The sequence below is a fragment of the Populus euphratica genome, unplaced genomic scaffold, assembly GCF_000495115.2.
Source record: "Populus euphratica unplaced genomic scaffold, PopEup_1.0 scaffold120.1, whole genome shotgun sequence".
NCBI classification, from domain to species: Eukaryota; Viridiplantae; Streptophyta; class Magnoliopsida; order Malpighiales; family Salicaceae; genus Populus; species Populus euphratica.
Genome location: NW_011499918.1, coordinates 659,314 through 680,387, shown reverse-complemented (window position 1 = coordinate 680,387; position 21,074 = coordinate 659,314). Strand labels below are relative to the sequence as shown.

Genomic DNA, 21,074 nt, shown 5'->3' with positions numbered 1-21,074 from the left:
TTTTTTGGCCATGATTCACTTGTATTTTAGCCCAACCCTACATGGCTTGCATGGCAGGGAGGTAATTCCCTTTTGGCTGAAAGTATCAGGTCACAATTGATGTCTCAAGGGTCCTATAAATTCCTGTGTTTATTCATTTGAATCATTACGGAATTCACATTTCTGATGTACATCTTTTATTTTCTTTGCAGAGTTGTGTTATGGAGTTCTTGGTAGGGTGTTATGCTTTCATTGTGCTTGACTTATGGTTCCTAGTGCTTATGGTATCTTGCAATCCTATATTTCTCAAGGGGAGTTCAAATACTTCAGCATTTCCAAGCAATTTTCTCTTTGGAACTGCCTCTTCTTCTTATCAGGTTTTGTTGCCTCCATTTCTCTCCTGTGCATGGGAGTATTTTGAAGTGTTTTTATATCATTCTGTTCTATTTCTCCTTTGCACAGTTTGAAGGAGCTTACTTGAGTCATGGCAAAGGCCTCAGCAACTGGGATGTTTTTACTCATAAGCCTGGTAATTACTATGTTTTAGAGCTTTAGTCCCTTCTTGCCCCCCCTTTTTTAAATTTAGATTTGATTTTGTGGAATTTGTTTCAGGTACCATCATGGATGGAACTAATGGAGATGTTGCTGTTGATCATTACCATCGATATCCGGTGCCTCATTTATCCTTTTAACTTTCAAAACAATAAATTCTGATAGATGCTAGGAAGCTTTACAGTTCTGCCCATGTTCTGCAATTATGAAATATGGAAACTTGTCTATCCATCCCTTTTACATAACAGCACAACTCTGTATCCGAAACAGAAGTAGTAAGTTTCCATGGTGGAAGGTGGAAACAACTTCTTTCATAGTTCTCACACAGTACATGAATTTGTGGAGAAATCTTATAGTCTACTAATTATGAACTATTATGGTGGGCTTAGATTGACAACAAGGCAATTTCTATGAAGATTTGAACTCATTACATATATAATCATGCTTTGGCGTGTGGCAGCTGTGTTTTGCGTGCTGACATGCTGAGTATGCAATCATTCTTCTGGTTAGCATGTCAATTTGAAAAAAAAGTGCAACATTTTGACAGCTTCCAGGGATATGACCCCCTCCATGATTTGGATGGTAATATATGATTGGACAAGAAGATTTTGGACCCCAAATGTCACTGTATGGTCTAGACCATGCTTGTTTCCTCCACACCATGGTGTGCTTCTTTGAAGTTCAGCATAAGCCACAATTTGTTCTAGTGCCGTAACTATGTGTTTCTACTTTCGAACATGACTGAAGGGTCCAGATGCCCCATGATTCTTCGCCGGTGGAAATCAAATGATGGGAGGAAACTGATCATGTTAACATAATTGTTGTGATTTGACAATTGTTTTGAGCAGATGAAAATGAACAAAATGTATCCATCATGCATGGAGATGATAATGATAAATATGTTCTGTTATGACCTGATGAAAACAGGAAGATCTGGATCTCACGGAGTATATTGGAGTCAATAGCTATCGTTTCTCCATATCATGGGCAAGAATCCTACCAAGTGAGTTTTCAGTTTCTGTAGAAGGTTTTTAATTTGATTACATTTGTTGATTTCATCTCTAATTCTCATCTTAACTTTGAACCAGAGGGAAGATTTGGAACTGCGAATAGGGCTGGAATCAATCATTATAACAAGTTCATCAACGAGCTTCTGCGTAGAGGTATATACCATTTCCACCATCTTTCATCTGGTCAAAGTACTTCCGGCAGCTGCAAAACTGTCACAATGTGATCGTAGTCTGAAAAACCAACCCAGAAAGTGAGACAAGAAAAAGATATTTATTGTCAGAATCACTTTACTTAATAAGTATTAAGATGCTCTGGTTTGTGCGAGAATGATCACCTTTTTATTCTCGTATTTACTTCTTCTGATTTCAGGTATCCAACCATTTGTGACTTTGACTCACTATGACATTCCTCAGGAACTTGAAGACAGATATGGAGCTTGGCTAAGTCCTGAAATACAGCAAGTAGCTGATTCTTTGATCTCCTTGCAGTCCTGCAATATTGTTATGCTATCTGCTTATCATTTGTTTTGCCATGGTTTGAATTCAATGTTTCAGGGAGGATTTCAAATATTATGCAGATATATGTTTCAAATCCTTTGGAGACAGAGTGAAATACTGGACCACATTCAATGAGCCCAATGTTGCAGCAAGTCGCGGTTACAGATCTGGAATTTTCCCACCATCTCGCTGCTCTGGGACATTTGGATACTGTAGCAGTGGAGATTCAGAGAGAGAGCCTTTTATTGCTGCACATAACATGATCCTATCCCATGCAGCCGCAGTCAATGTTTACAGAACTAAATATCAGGTACTTCAGTTGATCTCCTCCAACTCCTTACATCATTTCTGTCCAGGGAATATTGTCGTTGTTACATATCCGAAACTCATTAATACATGAGAAAACAAGGACCCAGAAAATAGAGGTTTTGATTTTGTAAACATCAATTAAAGTTTTATTCTTTCATTTAATGTTCAGAAAAAGCAAGGTGGAAGTATTGGAATTGTTATGAATGCCATATGGCATGAACCCATCAGTGATTCTTTGGAAGACAAACTAGCAGTCGAGAGAGCTAACGCTTTCTATATGAACTGGTAAGCATTTCTATTTCTCATTTTTTGTCAGAACAATGAAATCTCAAGTCCTGTTGATATTTTGATGGTTGTAGAACTCCCTATATACACTTTAGAGCTATATGCTATCCTAACATGTTGAGCAGGTTCTTGGACCCAATTATACTTGGGAAATATCCAACACAAATGCGTGAAATTCTAGGATCTGATTTACCTGTATTTTCAAAGTACGAACTGGAGAAGCTGAAGAGTGGAGCGGACTTTATTGGCATCAATCAATATACTGGTTTCTATGTGAAGGACTGCGCGTTTTCTACATGTGAACAAGGACCAGGAGTCTCCAAGACAGAAGGTCTCTATTTGAGGACTGCACAGAAGGATGGTTTCTTCATTGGTCAACCTGTATGTAACCTCTGCTTATCTCCATAACTATAACTTACTTGCCTTCTCCTATTCTTTGGAAGATAACTTTAGCTTCTTACTTATGCAGACCGCACTTGACTGGCTACATGTTTATCCTCAAGGAATGGAAAAATTAGTGACCTATTTTAAAGACAGATACAACAACATACCGATGTACATTACAGAAAACGGTCAGGGTCAACCGTGTTGTAAGGTTCCTAAAGACCTATGGTTTCTTCTGTCTTTCTGAGCTTCTTTGCATAATGTCATTCTTGTAGGGTATTGCGAGGAGGAAAACGTCAATGTCACAACTAAAGCTGTATTGAAAGATATTCAGAGAGTGGAGTACATGAGCAGCTATTTGGATGCCCTGGAAACGGCTGTGAGGTAGTACCATACTTGATCTGAGCCTCTAGTTGTCCTTGATATCTTGAATTGTCTCTCAGATTTGTCTTCAAAAAGAGACGCCATTTAAAACGTTAAGGTCTAACTAATGTATTTCAGGAAAGGAGCAGATGTTCGAGGGTACTTTGCATGGTCATTGCTTGACAATTTTGAGTGGACATCTGGATATACCATAAGGTTTGGGCTTTACCATGTCGATTTTTCCACTCTCAAGAGAACTCGAAAACTATCGGCAACTTGGTACAAAGATTACATTGCTCACCACAAGGTTGTCAGAACTAGCACCTGAGCATAATCAAGAATCTTAGTAGTTAGTATTTCACATCCAGGTTGAATGCTAATTGGGTTTGGCTTCACTAGATATTGCACGAAGAATTCGATGTCTCCCTGTCAAGGTTTTGTGGTGCAGTTTGTGAAAATTTGGTGATTTTTCAGAGGCATTTTCTATCTGTTTTTAATTGCTATCAAATTGTAACATTTTGCGAAAAAAGGTGTAATAATCTGATGGGTGTAATGTGAATAGTTTTGAATGGCATCCATCTTATATGTTGAAAGGAAATAAATTGATCAGGCAGTTTCTTCTGAAATTATACTTCACTGCATCCTGTTTTTAGCATGGACATCATGCTTTTCTGTGGAGTGATCAGGGATAGACAATCCTAATACCTGGATATGTGTCTTCCAACTTTAATCTCCTTTGGCCACCACAGTGATCTTACCCTCAAAAAGGGGATGCTGAAATTATATAGAACCTAAAATTCTTGCACTTGTGGGATTTGCATGAAGCTCACAGCAGATACTGTCAAAGCCGAAAAATGTTCAGCACATGAATGATTCCAAATACTTGACAGCGATGCTGGTGAGGGTGGTCCAAATTGATCAGTGTTCACATAAAAATCATTGCATTTGAATATCAAATTGGAAGTCAAAATTATCTTTTCTCCTGTCCACACAATTTTATCCTACTTTATGGGCTTAGCCTTAGCAGAAATACAGATCTTCATTGCATCAGCTGAATCTACAAGAACACTACAACCTTTTTAACTTTGTCTTGACAAAGCCTGCGAGAGGTAGTGAACTTACCTGCCATTGGAATTCTTTGAATATTCTTTTGAACTTTATTTGTATTTGAGCTGATCTTGATACCTCCCTTGATATCTTCTCATCTAGAAACCCCTAAAGAGGGCTTAGATCCCTCTCTATTTCCTTCCAACTTCCTCTTTGGGCCTGCTTCTTCTGCTTGTTAGATTTGGTTTCTTCTGCTACTCTCCTCTCCTCTTTCTGCTACGGTTTGTTTCTCAGATTCCATAGGCATGTCATTACAGATTACGGTAGAGCTTTGCCAGTAAGTTTTCCTTTTCTCTTGCATTTTTGCAGGTTGATGATAAATGTAAGATGACTGGGATGTTTATACCCGCAATTCAGGTGAGAAAAACTCACCTTTTCTGTATCTCACTGTGGTAATCTTTCATCCTAGATTGTCAGAAACATCTTCCAATAACAATACCTGCCGACTGGGAATTGATCCTTTCTGAGTTTTAAAATAAATTGGGTGAGAGTTGATTTAGTTAGACTCGATCCATCTAATAAAACAACTATTATCTTATCAACTCGGTTTGATTTAAAAACCATCACCTTAATTAATTAATTATTTATATATATAACACTTATAACAATAGAAATAACATAAATTTCTGATATAAAAAAAGGGTAGGTCCCGCAATGATGAAATCCTTTAACAAGTACATAGCATACTTACCATTTGCAAAATATAAATGAGAAAATGTAAATGCAAAATTTAAACAACAATAGAAATAATAATAAATAAGATTTGAAGAAATCATACTTCAATTTGTATTTAAAATGCATATAAAAGATATGAGTATAGAGAATTTTGTAATTGGTTTTGTTTATAAAGAATTATTTAGATAAATTTTTTTCTAGAAGAAATTTCATTTTGATGTTTTGTCTTAAACATATGAAGGGAGTCCAATTTAAGGAAAGCATCTTTGAATTTTATAAAGCAAGTATATTGTTTTTAAAAAAAGTTGATATAGTTATTTGTCTTAAAATCCAACCATCAAAAGTCTTATGTCTTTTTTTATAAATGGAGAAACAATTTTGGTTTGTAAAGGTATTGAAAGGGTTTAAAAATAAAAATTAACTAAAAAGTTTTTGATCTCTTAAAATACTTTTTTATATAACTTTAATGACATTTACATCTACATATAGAAAATGCCTATGGTTTTTATATAGAAGAAAAAATAACTATCATCTTCATTATACAAGAGGTGCTTCATAATCATAAAGTATTCTTCTTCAAATTTTGCTGCAACTAAAAGTACAAAGGCGTGAAATCTTTGAGTTAAGAATTTGGATTGAAGATTCAAGTTTTTAATCTTAACCTTTTGGTTTTGTTTAAGCCATTGTATAACTATTAGATTAGAATTTTTTGATTTTGCTATAAAAAAATTCTATCATTTGATTTTGAATTATCCCATATTTATTAGAAGATTCAAAATGAATGAATATGATAGTTATGACATTCTTTTTCCTATAAAAAAATTATATGTATTTTTTCTAAATAAATATACATTTTATTAAAAAAAATTTTAAAAAGTATTTTAAAAAACTTTTATAGCTGATTTTCATTTGTAAACCCTTTCAAGGCCTTTGCAATCCAAAATTGTTTCTCCACTTGCAGAAGAAGATTTTAAACTTTTAAAAATGGAATTTCATATGAAATAATTACATCAACTTTTCAAGAGACAATATAACTGCTTTATAAAAATTCAAAGATATCTTTCTCAAATTGCTCTATAAAAGAGGACTCCTTTCAAGCATTCAAGGCAAAACTTTTAAATAGAATTTCTCTTCTGAAAAATATTTCTCTAGATGGTTATTTGTAAACAAAACTAATTACAAGATCCTCATGTAACCATATACAAAATCCCCTTTACTTATATCTCTTATATACATTTTTAATAAAAATTTAAATAAGATTTCTTCAAATCTTATTTATTACTATTTCTATTATTGTTTAAATTTTTCATTTATATTTTTGCAAATTATAAGTATACTTTGTGCTTTTTAGAGTATCTCATTGTTAATGGATCTTTCTCTTCAGTCACATCAAAAATATTGCTATAGCATTTATTTCTATTTGTTATAGCATATAGATCTTGGATTAGGTTATGGAAAAGGTTAAGTTTAATAACTTTACAATTAAAAGGTTAAAGAGAAACATGGATATAGCTTAATTTAGTTTATTTTTGTCAAATTAGCACAATAAACATAAAATATTAGAGGAATAACACTGTAAACACTTTTGATAAAATAACACACTTTCATCTTGTTGTGCTTTAGAAGCGCAATATTTACTAAATATCGTTATTCATATGTATGAAAATTGCATTGTCACACTTTAAAATAACAATATTTAATAAATGTTACATTTTTGAAGGGTGACAAGATAAAAGTTCAATCTTCAAACTCAACTGATCGGCTAGTGGGATGTAATTATAAAAACTAGTTGATCGTTTCATAAAAAAACATAATTTTATGAGTTAAAATATATATCTTTATCCAATTTGTAGACTAAAAAAAGACTCTGAGTAGTCAGACTTATGATAATAAATGATTCTAAATAGTAAATTTTTTTACAGGAGTTTTCAAATATTGTTTCCTCTATAATAGCTAGTATTCTACTACATAGACTGTAAGACTTTTAGATATAAAAAATTTTATTGAGGGTTTTTATTTTTGACAATCTTAAGATTTTTTTTGTTATTTTTAAAATTGATTGATTGATTTTAATAATTACTATGAAGTAGCCAACTGATTGAGCTAGAAGATTAGATGTTCACCTTATTGTGTTTTAAAAGCATAATATTTACTTAAATATCATTATTCTGAAAAGCTATACCTATATTGTTGTATTTGTTATATTTAAGAATAATAATATTTAATAAATATAATTCTTCTCGGATAAAAACATGTTACTTCACTAAATATTTTGCAAAAGATGTCGTTCCGTCAGTTTTTTATGTTTATTGTGCTAATTTGTCCGCTGAACAGAGACCTTTCTTCTTTCTTTTCATGTTTCCCTCATTTTTCCTGTTTTGGTAAATGGAGGCAGAATAATTGATGGAAGCAATGGAGATGTTGCAGTGGACCAGTATCATCATGAGCTGGTACCTACCCACATGTTCGTCCTGCGTCCCAATCACTTCTTTCCCATTCAATCATTTAATGCACTCTTACCAACAACCACGGGTGGCCATTGTTTGCCTTTCTAGTCGCCTCGTTTAAAAGGTTTTCTAGCTCATGGTGAAGCCATCATCGTCTCAACTTCTACCTAATCTTATAAAGCTTAAAATGTAAAATAATAAATTATACAAGGATTAAATCTGAAAAAAAAAAAAGAGTTTAAAGCCTAAAATGAAAAGGTAGTGGCATCTTGTATTGATACAAGTTAACTCTTGAAATTTAGAACTAATAATGAAAATAATCACAATGAGCTAACTTGGTTGGACAACTTGTTTTTTTTTTTTTTTCTTGTGCTATTTTCTACCAATTAAGCTTTAATTGGCCTTGGATCAGATAAAATCTAGGATTATTCATAACTTAAGAACAAAATTAAAAGAAATTATCTTTTAATTATTTTAGTTAACCTAGTTAACCTATAAAATTGATGATTCGTGTAATATACATCACTATAATAGGATAACTTGGTTGATTAATGTTTCTTTGTTTTTTTATCCCTCATTTTTCCACAAGCGGTGCTTAACTATGCCTTAATTAGCCTAGGATAAGATGAAATATGAATCTAAATTGAAGAGGGACCAAACAAAAATATTTATCTGAAATTTAGAACTAAATTAAAATGATATCCAAGCAGAAGATACTGCTTTGTGGTGGCACGAGCATCTCCTTCGAGCTTCGATGATAGCCTCTTGATGTCGTTGAAACTGCCTCTTCAAGTGCTCCATTGTAAGGCAGCTTGTGTCGACAACAAAATTTCAAAGACTGATTCTTCTCTCTTTGCTCTTTCGTCCCCTTGGTTTGCACGCACCAACTGGAAAAAATTAAAAAGGAAAAGGAAGACCATTATGGTCCAGTGTTTTGTGTGTGGAAGCATGACAAAAATGCCATCAGTTTTAGTTTATTTTGTAAGGTGTCAACTTCTTTTTTAAAACAAAATGCTACAACTTACTAAAATCATTTGTAAACTAGCTTGGTTATAATATTTTTTTTTTAAAAAAAACAAACAACACCATTTGGCTGTGTTACTAAAAATAGAGCAATCAATCAAAATTTAATAGGTTGTGCTATTCACCATATTAGATTTATGAAGTTTCACATGTTATGATACTAGAAATAGTAACATACTATATAGGCAACTCGTGATATACTGTGGGCTGGGTAAAATTTTTCTAAAAATAATATATATATATAGATAGATAGATAGATGGATGATAATAACTCAAGTAAAGTTAGATTAACTTGACTAATCAATGAGTCAAGATAATAAATTGAGATAACTTCATATAAAAAAAAATTTAAGATCTAATAATTTAATGTCGAAAGATAAAATTAAAAATAAATTAAAAATAAATGTTAAAGAAAAAAATCTAAGTTAACATAAGCTCACTCGTCAATCTGTTACCCAAGTTAAATCAATAAAAAAATAATATTTTTTATAAAAAAATTAAGACCTATATATATATAAAAAAAAAAACCAAAGTTAAATCCATAGAAAAAACAATGAGAAAAAACTTGAAAAAACTTTACTAACCCATGATCTGGGCCAACCTCACAAAAAAAAAACATATAAAAATTCAAAAATATTAAGTTTCAATAATCTAATATCAAATAATAAAATTAAAAAAAAATCAATTTAAAAAAATATTAAAAAACATGAGTCAACTTGAATAACCTGTAACTTGTGATATGAGATAAAGATAAAAAAATAAATTAAAAAAATATTTAGAATAAAAGACTAAAATAAACTAAAAAAAATGTTAAAAAAAAAACCCTGAGTTAATTTAACTAACATGCAATCTTAGATGACCCTATAGAAAAGAAAACAGACAAAATACAAAGTTCAAGGCCCAATATGTAATTTCAATGATATAAATGAAAAAAGATCATTTTAAAAAACACAAAAATAAAATAAAATCAAAGACCCATTATATGATATTAGGATAAATAAAAAAAACATTGAAAAACAAAATTGGAATCAATTAAAGTTAATTTAGCAAATTTGCAATCTAGAATATGAGACCGAGATGAACTCACTTAAAGACAAGTGAATAAAAAAACCATAAACTTCAAGGTCCAATAACCTATAGTTGAAGGATGATACTAAAAAAATACTAATTTTTTAAAGAGGTATAAGAAATACTAAAGTTAAATCATACTAATTCTTGAAACCAGTTATCTATTCATTAGATTGAAATCACCCTATAAAAAGTAAATAGCAAAAAATCACTAAGCAAAACCCTTAATTATCTAAAATTTATATATTAAAAAAATAAATAGTAATCAAAACAATGAGGATCAAATCTGGTATAAAATCTAAATGAAAGAAAATAATAAGGGATTAAATTAAAAATTAAAATAAATTAAGAAAAAAATAAAAAAATAGCAATAAAAAGAGTGAGGACCATAATTGGACACAAAAATTAAATAAAACAAAATTATGAGGATGGATTTTAAAAAAAAACAATAAAAAAATAAGGATCAAATTTATTAAAAAATTAAATGTTTAAGGATGAAATTAAAAAATAAATAAAGTATAAAAGACATAAAAGCAAAATAAATAACAATTAAAATAATAAAAATCAAAATTAATTGAAACAAAAATTAAAAGATACCATTAATTTTTGAAAGAGCTAAAATAAATTTTTAAACTAAAATAAAATAAAAAAAAGATTCAATAGAGCTCAACTTCACCTTTGTTGTGAAGACACTCTCAACCACTATGAAAAGGATGAACCATTGCTTCTAATATCTTCAATTATAGCAACATTAGATCACTTGAAGGCACCGTATATATCATTAAAAAAAAATCTAAGTGTTATTTTTAATTATTTTTATATATAGTCAAAGATTTAATTTCGCTTGTCTAAATACATGATTACAAAATAATTGTGTTGAAAAGACTTAAGTGCCCCCAAATATAAGTTTTATTATTTTTTATTTTAAGGGCAATACAGTCCTTTTATTTTGCATTGAAATTACAAAAGACCCTCCTCTCCAATTTTAAATTTTCTTATTTTTAATAATATTTAAGACATCACACTATTCATCTAAAATGTAAAAAAAAGTTACTAAAGCTTATGAATTTTGTAAAAAAAACCTTTCCATCCCTGGGATCAAATTAAACAAGTTTTTTATTAAGAATAAAATATTAGTTTTACCATGCGAATCTCCAATATAATATAATATAATATGAGTGTATGGACGCTATTTTCACTGAGCTTTTTTAATTTTTCTTATATCTAATAAATAAATTTTTTTTGAAGAATATGAAATTCAAAGGTTATGCCCTTTCAGTGAAGCATCACTTGAGGTGTGCTAGTTTTTTTTTTTTTTTTTCCCCTCTTCCAAATATGCTATTTTAGAAGAAGAAAAGGAAGAAGAAGAAGAAAAACCCTCCCAATTCATTATCATCCCTCCCAGCAAATAGCAACGACTAAGTATGCCATGTCAATAAAAGCTGGAAGATAATAGCATACTTGGCAATCTAATCTAACCTTCTTGCTCTTTTCTCATGCCTTGAATTCTCCTAATATTTATCTTCATCTCTCTCACCAGTTGTTGGAAGGCTAATCACGGGTTTACCTGGTCCAAGCCTGGAAGGTGACTCGCCAGTTTCTTGCCGTCGACGCCAACAATCAAACATTAATGGTGGTTTATCCTCATGATTTATCCAAACAATGCCGTGGTCTGGGTCCAGAATATTTGGTATTTTATTTCTTGAGAATATATTGGTGTGGTTGGTCAACCAACTTTTTTTTGAGCATATCACAAATAAAAATCCAAACAATGCCGTGGTCTGGGTCCAGAGTATTTGGTATTTTATTTCTTGAGAGTATATTGGTGTGGTTGGTCCACCAACTTTTTTTTGAGCATATGACAAATAAACTAATTTAAATAATTAGGCCCTTTTGAAGTGGATCCATTTTATAAATATAAAAAAGCTTGATTTGTGATGCACAAGGGCCAGCTTTTTGAGTAAATTATAAGTTAGTCCCTATATGTTTGATGATCTTGTAAGTTAGTTCCTCTGTTTCTGAAAAGTATATGCGAGTCCCTTGACAAAAATTGATTTCTATTTCTTATTTAATTTCTATATTAATTTTTTTAAATGCATTTTTAATTTTATCTGGTAAGATTGAGAAATTTGACTGCAAACTAAGAAAGACAAAAGAATAAGTTAATTGTGATGAAAACTCAACAGAAGGACCAAGTTACAATCAAATATGAAGAAATAGGGACTTAACTACAAGTTTTTAAACCAAAGGGATTAACTAATCATTGCATTACAAATACAGGGATCAAATAAAAGTAAATTACTTGAAAAAAAAAAACAATTTTATACTGTTCGCAACCTGTTACTATAGGAGTTTTGAGCCATTCTGGAAAAAGATTCCCTCTTCATCTTGTCTAATTTCTGACTTTTTCCCATAACAAGAACAGAAGTTTCAACTTCTCTGATTCCTTCTATATTAGAGTTTTTTCTACATGAAACTAGACAACCCTGCACATATATATAGAAGCACAAACTTGTATACAAAGGCATCTAGTTTTTTAACTTTGGATGCAGCATATGAATTGCATTATCTAGCATGGGAATTTCTTCACTTTGTAAAGCTTTAATTCTCTTAGAGCTGATCTTGCTACCTCTCTTTGCATCATTTGATACAAAAACTCTGCATGAAAGTTCAGATTCTTCTTCATTTCCTGCCAACTTTCTCTTTGGGACTGCCTCCTCTTCTTATCAGGTTTTTCTCTTCTACCAACTTCCTGTTTCTCTTGCATAAGCTTAACGATTTCCTTTGTCTCGCACTTTGTAGTTTGAAGGAGCTTACCTGAGTGATGGAAAAGGTTTGAGCAACTGGGATGTCCATTCTCATAAACCAGGTAAGAACTTAGCAAAGATTCAATGAAGATTTAAACGTTAAGAATTAATATTACCACTTTGAGCAGCATTTAAACCTCTCAGGTTCTTGTTGTAGGAAACATAATTGATGGAAGCAATGGAGATATCGCCGTCGACCAATATCATCGGTATCGGGTACTGGCATGATTTTTATCACCCTTGTCTTTTTTTCATCTGTCTGTAAACATGCTGCATTTTTCAGAATAACTACTGTAATTAGGCCTAATAATGTAGTTGATAGTGATATACAAATATATAAATAAAAGAATAGATATCTTACCAAATTTTATCTCACATAAGAAATCATTAGTCGTATCTCTGTGGATTTATCAGTCATCCATGAGAGTTTTTTAACAGGTATTGGTTAGGTTAATAGATCCCACCACTAAATGCCAGAAGTAACTAAAAATATTGATTACAGTTTGGTGGATGATTAGTCATTAACCTTCAAAAGACTCAAAGGGAATTGCTGGAAGTAAAATATAAATATTGACTAAGCCCTATATTCCATTATAATATTCTGGGCTAGATATGCATATGCTGCCAAATAGGATGAATAATTTATAAGTGCTACTGCTCAGGTTTCAACAGCGATGCAGCAACTCATTGAATTTTTGCTTTCTGATTATTATAAAACAAGATTATATATCAGATTCTGAAAATCAAGATTCTGGCTAAAGATTTGTATGTTGACAGGAAGACATTGATCTAATGGCCTCCCTCGGAGTCAACAGCTATAGGTTTTCGATGTCATGGGCACGAATTCTACCCAGTAAGAATTTATGAACTAGCAAAATTTTCAATAAGGATTTATATAATCAAGACATAAAGCTCATAAAAACCTCATTGAATATGAAAACAGAAGGGAGATTTGGAGGTGTCAATATGGCTGGTATTAGCTACTATAACAAGCTGATCAATGCTCTCCTACTTAAAGGTTTGCTTTCCCCAAATAATTTCACTGCCTATATTCTGAATGCAGCAGTCTACTCTGTATACACCACCGTAAATAGCTTCATCACTATCAAATTCTATGCTAAGCGTTTGTTTTTGCAATCTTCATATGTCCAGGGATTCAACCATTTGTGTCATTGACTCATTTTGATGTGCCCCAAGAGCTTGAGGATAGATATGGGGGTTTTCTAAGTCCTAAATCCCAGTAAGTAACTTTCTCTCTTGTAATGCTGAGTCCAGAGTTTTAAGAGCTAGACCATGCTGACCAGCCATTAACTAGACATGACAGGTTATTAATCTTCTTTTTGAATTTTCTGAACCAGAGAGGATTTCAGATACTATGCAGACATCTGTTTCAAGTACTTCGGAGACCGAGTGAAGTACTGGGCCACCTTCAATGAACCAAATTTTCAAGCCATTTATGGTTATCGTGCAGGTGAATACCCACCAAAACGCTGCTCAAAGCCTTTCGGAAATTGCAGTCATGGGGACTCAGAGACGGAGCCCTTTATTGCGGCGCATAACATAATCTTAGCTCATGCAAGTGCAGTTGATATTTACAGAACCAAATACCAGGTATCAACAATGAAATGGATACAAGAAAGCATATACTAAGGGCTAGTAAACGTAAGACTAACTCCATTTGTAAATATTCAGAGAGAGCAAAGAGGCAGCATTGGTATTGTCATGCATTGCATGTGGTATGAACCTATTAGCAATTCAACAGCAAACAAGTTAGCAGTTGAAAGAGCTCAAGCCTTCCTCTTGCGCTGGTTAATTTCTTTATCCTACAATGAATTGGCATATTTTCTACTTCTTCAATACATGCAAGCACGTGTATATATAAATCCATTAGTATATGTCAGCTTGTGAATCTCAAGTATAATGCAGGTTCTTGGACCCAATCATATTTGGAAGATATCCTGAAGAAATGAAAAAAGTTCTGGGATCTACTCTACCTGAATTTTCAAGAAATGACATGAATAAATTGAGGAAGGGACTGGATTTTATCGGCATGAATCATTACACCAGTTACTACGTTCAAGATTGCATCTTGTCTGTGTGTGAACCTGGAAAAGGAAGCACGAGGACAGAAGGTTCCTCTCTATTAACTCAAGAAAAAGATGGAGTTCCCATCGGCAAACCTGTATGTACCCTCTCAAGTCTCAAGCTATGAGTCTCATTAGAATTAGTTCATTTCTCAAAAAGTTTTTGAAGTTTTTGTGTCATTCTAGAGTGAAGTGGATTGGCTACATGTTTATCCACAAGGAATGGAAAAGATGGTTACCTATGTAAAGGAGAGATACCATAACATACCCATGATCATCACAGAAAATGGTAAGTACAACATTTAGATTATTAGAAATTCTTTAAGCAGAAGAATTTATACTGTCTTTCTCATACAATTGCAATGACTCCTGTAGGGTATTCTCAAGTGAGCAATTCAAACCGAAACATTGAAGAATTCCTTCATGATACAGGAAGGGTGGAATACATGTCTGGCTATTTGGATGCCTTGCTGACAGCAATGAAGTAAGTTTATACCACAGTCGCCATTTTCATGAAACTACATCCCCTTTAAGAGCTGGTTCAGATTTTTTTTTAGCACTCAAGGGAACTGAAAATATTTAAGGATGGCGTTTTCTTTTCTACTCAAACCCTATACTTTTCCATGTGATCAGGAAAGGAGCGGATGTGAGGGGCTATTTTGCCTGGTCCTTCCTTGATAATTTTGAGTGGACATTCGGTTATACAAGAAGATTTGGACTTTACCATGTTGATTACACCACAATGAAGCGAACTCCAAGATTATCAGCAACTTGGTACAAAGAATTTATTGCAAGGTATAAGGTAGACAAATCCCAGATGTGAGAAGCGAAGAATGTACTCCAGAAGAAAACAGAGTAGTGTACTTTCTGCTAAATTGTGCATTTAATAATATTCAAGCATACTTAAACCAAGCAGCTCCTTATTTTTGAAATCAAGGTCAACTTGAGTTTAACACAATGAATGAACTCATTAAGGAACAAATGGAGGATTGATAATGGTGAGACACATTGAGCCAAAACAAATTGATCTACATCCAACTAGTAACACTGACTGTATCTGTTGCCAGAAATGAAATAAGTGGAAAGGGTATAAAAGTTCAAGGATATCACACCATATAACACGGCAAATTCCAATCTTCTCTTCATAATTCCATTTGATTTTCTTTAAAACATATTATAACCCCCACAAATTTTATAAATATTTGGTAGTTCTTTGAACCAAAAATTATATAACTTAAATATTTCTCAATAATATAAACTCAGCTTTAAATTTAAAAGAAAAATCAAAGAATAAAAAGAAATGAAAATACTAAAAATAAGATGTGAAAGACTGTGGAAAAATCTGAAAAATAAAAGTTAAAAACTCTTAATTGTTTTTTATAGTGAATTTTAAAAGCTAAAAGATTAAAAAATTAATTCTTACTATTATCAATAGTAGTCACCATAAATTAAAAATTAAATATAAAAAACCTAAAAGTCTTTGAGTGGATTTAAACATCAGCTCAGAGAAAAATGATGTTCAAGGTGATTGATTTAATCTCATAAAAGAATCTCTGTGACCTGGAAACAGTAGATTCAGCACGTCAAGCTTTTTGGATCCCTTTTCTGACGTAGATGGGATAATTTCATATTTTGAAGTTTGTTTAAGAGACTAGAATTCTGTCATATCAACTCAAATAATAATGGTAATGTCTTCTAAAAAATTGAAGGTAGTGCTGCTACAGTTATACAGGAGTGTTTCAGAATAATTCCGAAACGTGAGATGAGATATTACATCATTGCTTTCGGTTATTGTAAATTAAATCCAATCTATAAAGCTAAAATCGCCTGAAAAATGATAAGCACCGGATCTGTGCTTTAAACTGTCTGCCATATAGCTTGGACATTGACCATTCAGGCAAGAACTCCCTCAGGAGAATTACCCTTTTTTTTTCTATTTCTTTGTTGCTCGTATAGATTTGTTTACCTTTCTTTTGTCCATATATACAACTAGAATTCTTCAACACCTTCTCCAATAATTCCTATATAATTAACTGACTCCCCAAGAGCAAGTACACAATCCTGCAGATATATAGACTGCACACATGTATTTAAAGAAGGCTAACAAAGGAAGAGGATTACATATCATGGGAACTCCTAGACTGTTTAAGTTTCCATTTCTATTAGAGCTGATCTTCCTACCTCTCTTTGTATCATCTCATCCAAAAGCTTTGAAAGACAGCTTAGATCCTTCTTCATTGCCTCCCAACTTTCTCTTCGGCACAGCCTCCTCTTCTTATCAGGTTGGTAACTTCTAATACTACTCCCCTTCACCTCCATTTCATTCGAAAATTTGAATCCATTTTGTCCATGATCAGAAAATTACAGCATAGTGCTCTGAATACTGCTACTAAACATAGGCATAAATTATTTTGTTCTTTATCTTTGTAGTTTGAAGGAGCTTATCTCAGTGATGGTAAGGGTTTGAGCAACTGGGATATATTTACACACACATCAGGTGAGGATTCTCCTCCTTTATATATATATATATATATATATATATATATATATATATATTCATGGCACTACGAGTGTCAGCCTTGCATCCATGGAATCAATACAGAGGTGGGAGATTATTTTTTTTCTAGTATACATATTATTAATGGATATATTATATGTATCGGACTGAAATATTGCTAAAACAATTCTAGATATCTTGTTTTTCTTAAGAGTTGAAATTTGAGATGAAGGCTTGTATTTTTAAATAAAAAACTAATATTCCTTAATGATCTTTTTCCAGAATAATGATGTGTTTTCATGTTTGTTATGTTTCTTGTATTTCTTCCATTTTCATTGATGATTTACTTACTGTGCGTGATATAACAATTTCTTAAAAGAGAGAATCGCTTCAATCTGTTTGCAATTTAGATGAATTGATCAAGGGCTGAAAACAAGATTCAAGATTCATGTTAAAAAGATTTGAAACATGTTTACTATTCTCATCATGTTGCAGGAAAAATAATTGATGGAAGCAACGGAGATATTGCTGTGGACCAATACCATCGCTTTCTGGTACAAACACATCATTATTATCATATCTTTTAGTTATTTCAAGCAACAGTATGGAGTTCATGTCGCTATTTTTAAAATCTAATCTTAGGTTGATACCTTACTTACTTTTTAAACTTACCAATTCATCCATGTACTCTTCTAGTGTCTTTGATTGAGTCCCTCTGTTGTTTTTTATTTGATTGGGTTCTTGTATGCCATGCAATGTCTACATCACAAGAATATCGATGAAATCTTCACTCCAAAGATTTGTGAATGATGTTAACAGGAAGATATTGATTTGATGGAAACACTTGGAGTCAACAGCTATAGGTTCTCAATTTCTTGGGCACGAATTCTACCTAGTAAGAATTTTAAGAACTCAGGATGTTTTCAACAGGAACGTCTGACATTAATAAAACATAAAGCTGATATGGAAGTTCTTTCAATATGGATTCAGAAGGGAGATTTGGAGATATTAATAGGTCTGGCATTAGCTACTATAACAAGCTCATCAATGCTCTCTTGCTTAAGGGTATCCTTTCTTCTGATAATCTTTTTGTTGATTTATATAACCTACAAACTGCTCAAACTTGCCATCAAAATATCTGCATCATTTTCCAGTTTTATGTAAATCATTTGTTCCTCAATATTCTTTCAGGAATTCAGCCATTTGTGACGCTAACTCATTATGATATGCCTCAAGAATTGGAGGAGAGATATGGGGGGTGGCTAAGCCCTAAATGCCAGTATGTAACCTACTCCCTTTACATGTCTAAATAGTCTGCAGTCCTATGAACTAGATATCTTCCTTCTGCTTTATCAATCAGGGAGGATTTCGGATATTATGTAGACATGTGTTTCAAGTACTTTGGAGATCGAGTGAACTACTGGGTCACCTTCAATGAGCCAAATCTACAAGTCATAAATGGCTATCGCACCGGCGAAAGCCCACCCAGTCGCTGCTCCAGTCCTTTTGGGAATTGCACTCATGGGGATTCAGAGAAGGAAACCTTTCTTGCAGCACATAACATAATCTTAGCACATGCAAATGCAGTTCATATTTATAGAACAAAATACCAGGTATTGAAAATAATAACATTTTCTTAGAAATGAGGAAGCTTACTACTTACCTGTTAATGGAATTTTCAGAAACAGCAAGGAGGCAGCATTGGGATCGTCATCCATTGCGCTTGGTTTGAACCTTACAGTAATTCCACAGCGGACAATTTAGCCACTGATAGAGCTCAAGACTTCTTCATGAACTGGTTAACTTCTTTACTTTCCAACATCTCTAAACAAATTTACATGATTCGACATATGCAAATTCATTTGGCACATGACACTTTGCAAATCTTAAGTATAATGCAGGTTCTTGGATCCAATCATCTTTGGAAAATATCCTGCAGAAATGACGAAAATTCTGGGGTCTGCTTTACCAAAATTTTCAAGCAATGACAGAGAGAGACTGAAAAAGGGACTGGATTTCATTGGGATCAATCATTACACTGGTTTCTACATCCAAGATTGCAGCTTTGTTGTGTGTAAACCTGGACAAGGAGGCTCCAGGACTGAAGGTTTAGCCCAACAAGTCCAAGAAAAGGACGGAGTTCCTATTGGCAAATCTGTATGTGCACCCTCTCATGATACTATGTTCTTCAGAAACTATTTCTTTCCACACATGAAGTTGTTTTAAGGATTTTGGTTAATGTAGAGTGAAGTGGACTGGATACATGTTTATCCACAAGGAATGGAGAAGATGATAACATATCTAAAGGAGAGATACAATAACACACCTATGATCGTTACAGAGAATGGTAAACATATATAGAAACTAGAAATCTTTTCAGCAGATAATTTTTTAATGTTTTTCTCACAAAATTTCTGAGTCCTGTAGGATTTGGCCAAGAGAGCTACCTAAACCGCACCATTGAAGAATATCTCCAAGATAGAGAAAGGGTGGAATACATGTCTGGCTATTTGGATTCCTTGATGACAGCTATGCTGTATGTTCTTATTACTGTTTTCATTTTCTGAAACTTCAACCCCTTAAAGATCTGGTTCAGAGTGTCTAGAACACAAGCAAATCCACAAGGTTTGAAATTTTATTTTCCTCTAACTTGCTTTACTTTCCATGTGATCAGGAAAGGAGCAGATGTGAGGGGCTATTTTGCGTGGTCCTTGCTTGATAATTTCGAGTGGGGACATGGTTATACAAGAAGATTTGGACTTCACCATGTTGATTACACCACACTGAAGAGAATTCCAAGACTATCAGCAACTTGGTTCAAGGAATTTATAGCAAGGTATAAAGTAGACAAATCCCAGATGTGAGGACTTATAAGGACTATTCGTCATAAAACATAGAACTGTACTTTCCACTAGTGATACCCCCCCACATAGCTCCATGGGCGAAGAAAACAGAGAACATATAATACTATGTAGTGGATTGTTAAATCATGCAGGTTTGAAGTTTTGGATCAAGGGCAATGTCTTTCATCATTCTTGGGCTACGAATTGAGAAAGATTCTTAGTTGACATAATTTATATGCAGGATAAATTGCTTATGAACTAAATTACTTGGTTGTTTTCAGCAGTCCAAAAGAATTTGATGAAGTCAAATTTAAGCAATTAAATGAACCCTTAAATTGAACTATAAAGCATAGTTATAAAACCTGGTCTGGCATGGCTGGAGTCTGGTACAAGCAGGGATTTTTTCGAAGCAGATTATTTTTATTTTTTTTTACCAAAGAGATGTTGTTTGCCTTTAATTTACAGCTTCGAGAGAACGACTCGGTTTCTAAAGCATGTTTGGATTCTTACAGATAACATCTCATTCCTGCAGATTAAATCCCTTTTATTGATCAGCAAACAGTAATGTTCGATTAGAGGAGTTAAATCCTCCAGTTGAAGCCACAAGGCATTCCCACAAGGGAGATCCTACCTCGTAAATATGCTTGCCATCATGTGAAATCTGGAATGGCTGTAGATCATTAGCAACATTTGGCTCTGAGTTGACTGCAAACCAAATGCACGAAGCCGTCTATCAATGCAATCGGTTAATTGCCAGTACAAAAAATACTAACCAGGATTCTGAAATTCCAGATCCCCCCCTAGCAGCTACCGTTTTGTTTTTCTTCGGTCAGAAAATCTTAATCTGAGTAGCATACTGAAAAGCTAGCAAGAAGTTTTTAAATCAAATTGAAAACACCTGAATCCCTGCATTCCTATCCTAATGTTCAGGACAGGATGCAGTGCAACAGCAGCAAGACAGTAACATAGTAGCTATCCACGCCTCTTGTTCTTTTCACATGTCTTGAAATATGTCATATATTTATATTCAAAATTCTATTATTAGATGTCAGAGACTAACCATTTCGTGCCGCACACGGAGGTTTAATCGGTCCATGGAGTGTTTGGCATTGAGTTTCAGCCTACTTTTCGTCAAAATTTATT

General features: G+C 33.0%; 3 protein-coding genes and 3 long non-coding RNA genes across 6 annotated transcripts; 3 read left to right on the top strand and 3 right to left on the bottom strand.

Moving 5' to 3' along the window:
- Nucleotides 1–4,006, top strand: LOC105134837 (beta-glucosidase 47-like). Its single transcript, XM_011039394.1, has 13 exons — nt 1–61; nt 192–356; nt 442–508; nt 592–650; nt 1,459–1,534; nt 1,620–1,694; nt 1,912–1,999; nt 2,097–2,349; nt 2,518–2,633; nt 2,759–3,014; nt 3,103–3,205; nt 3,293–3,401; nt 3,519–4,006. Exons 1-13 carry the CDS (start codon nt 11–13, stop codon nt 3,706–3,708), a joined length of 1,608 nt encoding a protein of 535 aa, XP_011037696.1. The 5' UTR covers nt 1–10; the 3' UTR covers nt 3,709–4,006.
- On the bottom strand, nt 1,688–4,343 carry LOC105134838 (uncharacterized). The gene is made up of 3 exons (XR_844081.1): nt 4,086–4,343; nt 1,877–2,032; nt 1,688–1,772 (listed from the first exon to the last, which is right to left on the bottom strand). It is a non-coding gene; the product is annotated as an uncharacterized LOC105134838 (long non-coding RNA).
- A 57-nt stretch (nt 4,344–4,400) lies between these two features.
- On the bottom strand, nt 4,401–7,962 carry LOC105134839 (uncharacterized). The gene is made up of 2 exons (XR_844082.1): nt 7,550–7,962; nt 4,401–4,844 (listed from the first exon to the last, which is right to left on the bottom strand). It is a non-coding gene; the product is annotated as an uncharacterized LOC105134839 (long non-coding RNA).
- A 4,076-nt stretch (nt 7,963–12,038) lies between these two features.
- On the top strand, nt 12,039–15,546 carry LOC105134840 (beta-glucosidase 46-like). The gene is made up of 12 exons (XM_011039395.1): nt 12,039–12,430; nt 12,503–12,569; nt 12,665–12,723; nt 13,285–13,360; nt 13,451–13,525; nt 13,660–13,747; nt 13,866–14,118; nt 14,200–14,315; nt 14,434–14,689; nt 14,778–14,880; nt 14,967–15,075; nt 15,225–15,546. The coding sequence occupies exons 1-12, from the start codon at nt 12,275–12,277 to the stop codon at nt 15,412–15,414; spliced, it is 1,548 nt and encodes a 515-aa protein (XP_011037697.1). The 5' UTR covers nt 12,039–12,274; the 3' UTR covers nt 15,415–15,546.
- A 2,078-nt stretch (nt 15,547–17,624) lies between these two features.
- On the top strand, nt 17,625–20,567 carry LOC105134841 (beta-glucosidase 46-like). Its single transcript, XM_011039396.1, has 10 exons — nt 17,625–17,642; nt 17,908–18,153; nt 18,280–18,367; nt 18,449–18,701; nt 18,771–18,886; nt 18,990–19,245; nt 19,333–19,435; nt 19,516–19,624; nt 19,763–19,931; nt 20,444–20,567. Exons 2-10 carry the CDS (start codon nt 18,069–18,071, stop codon nt 20,480–20,482), a joined length of 1,218 nt encoding a protein of 405 aa, XP_011037698.1. The 5' UTR covers nt 17,625–17,642; nt 17,908–18,068; the 3' UTR covers nt 20,483–20,567.
- On the bottom strand, nt 20,364–20,647 carry LOC105134842 (uncharacterized). The gene is made up of 2 exons (XR_844084.1): nt 20,563–20,647; nt 20,364–20,457 (listed from the first exon to the last, which is right to left on the bottom strand). It is a non-coding gene; the product is annotated as an uncharacterized LOC105134842 (long non-coding RNA).
- Nucleotides 20,648–21,074: the final 427 nt, after the last annotated feature.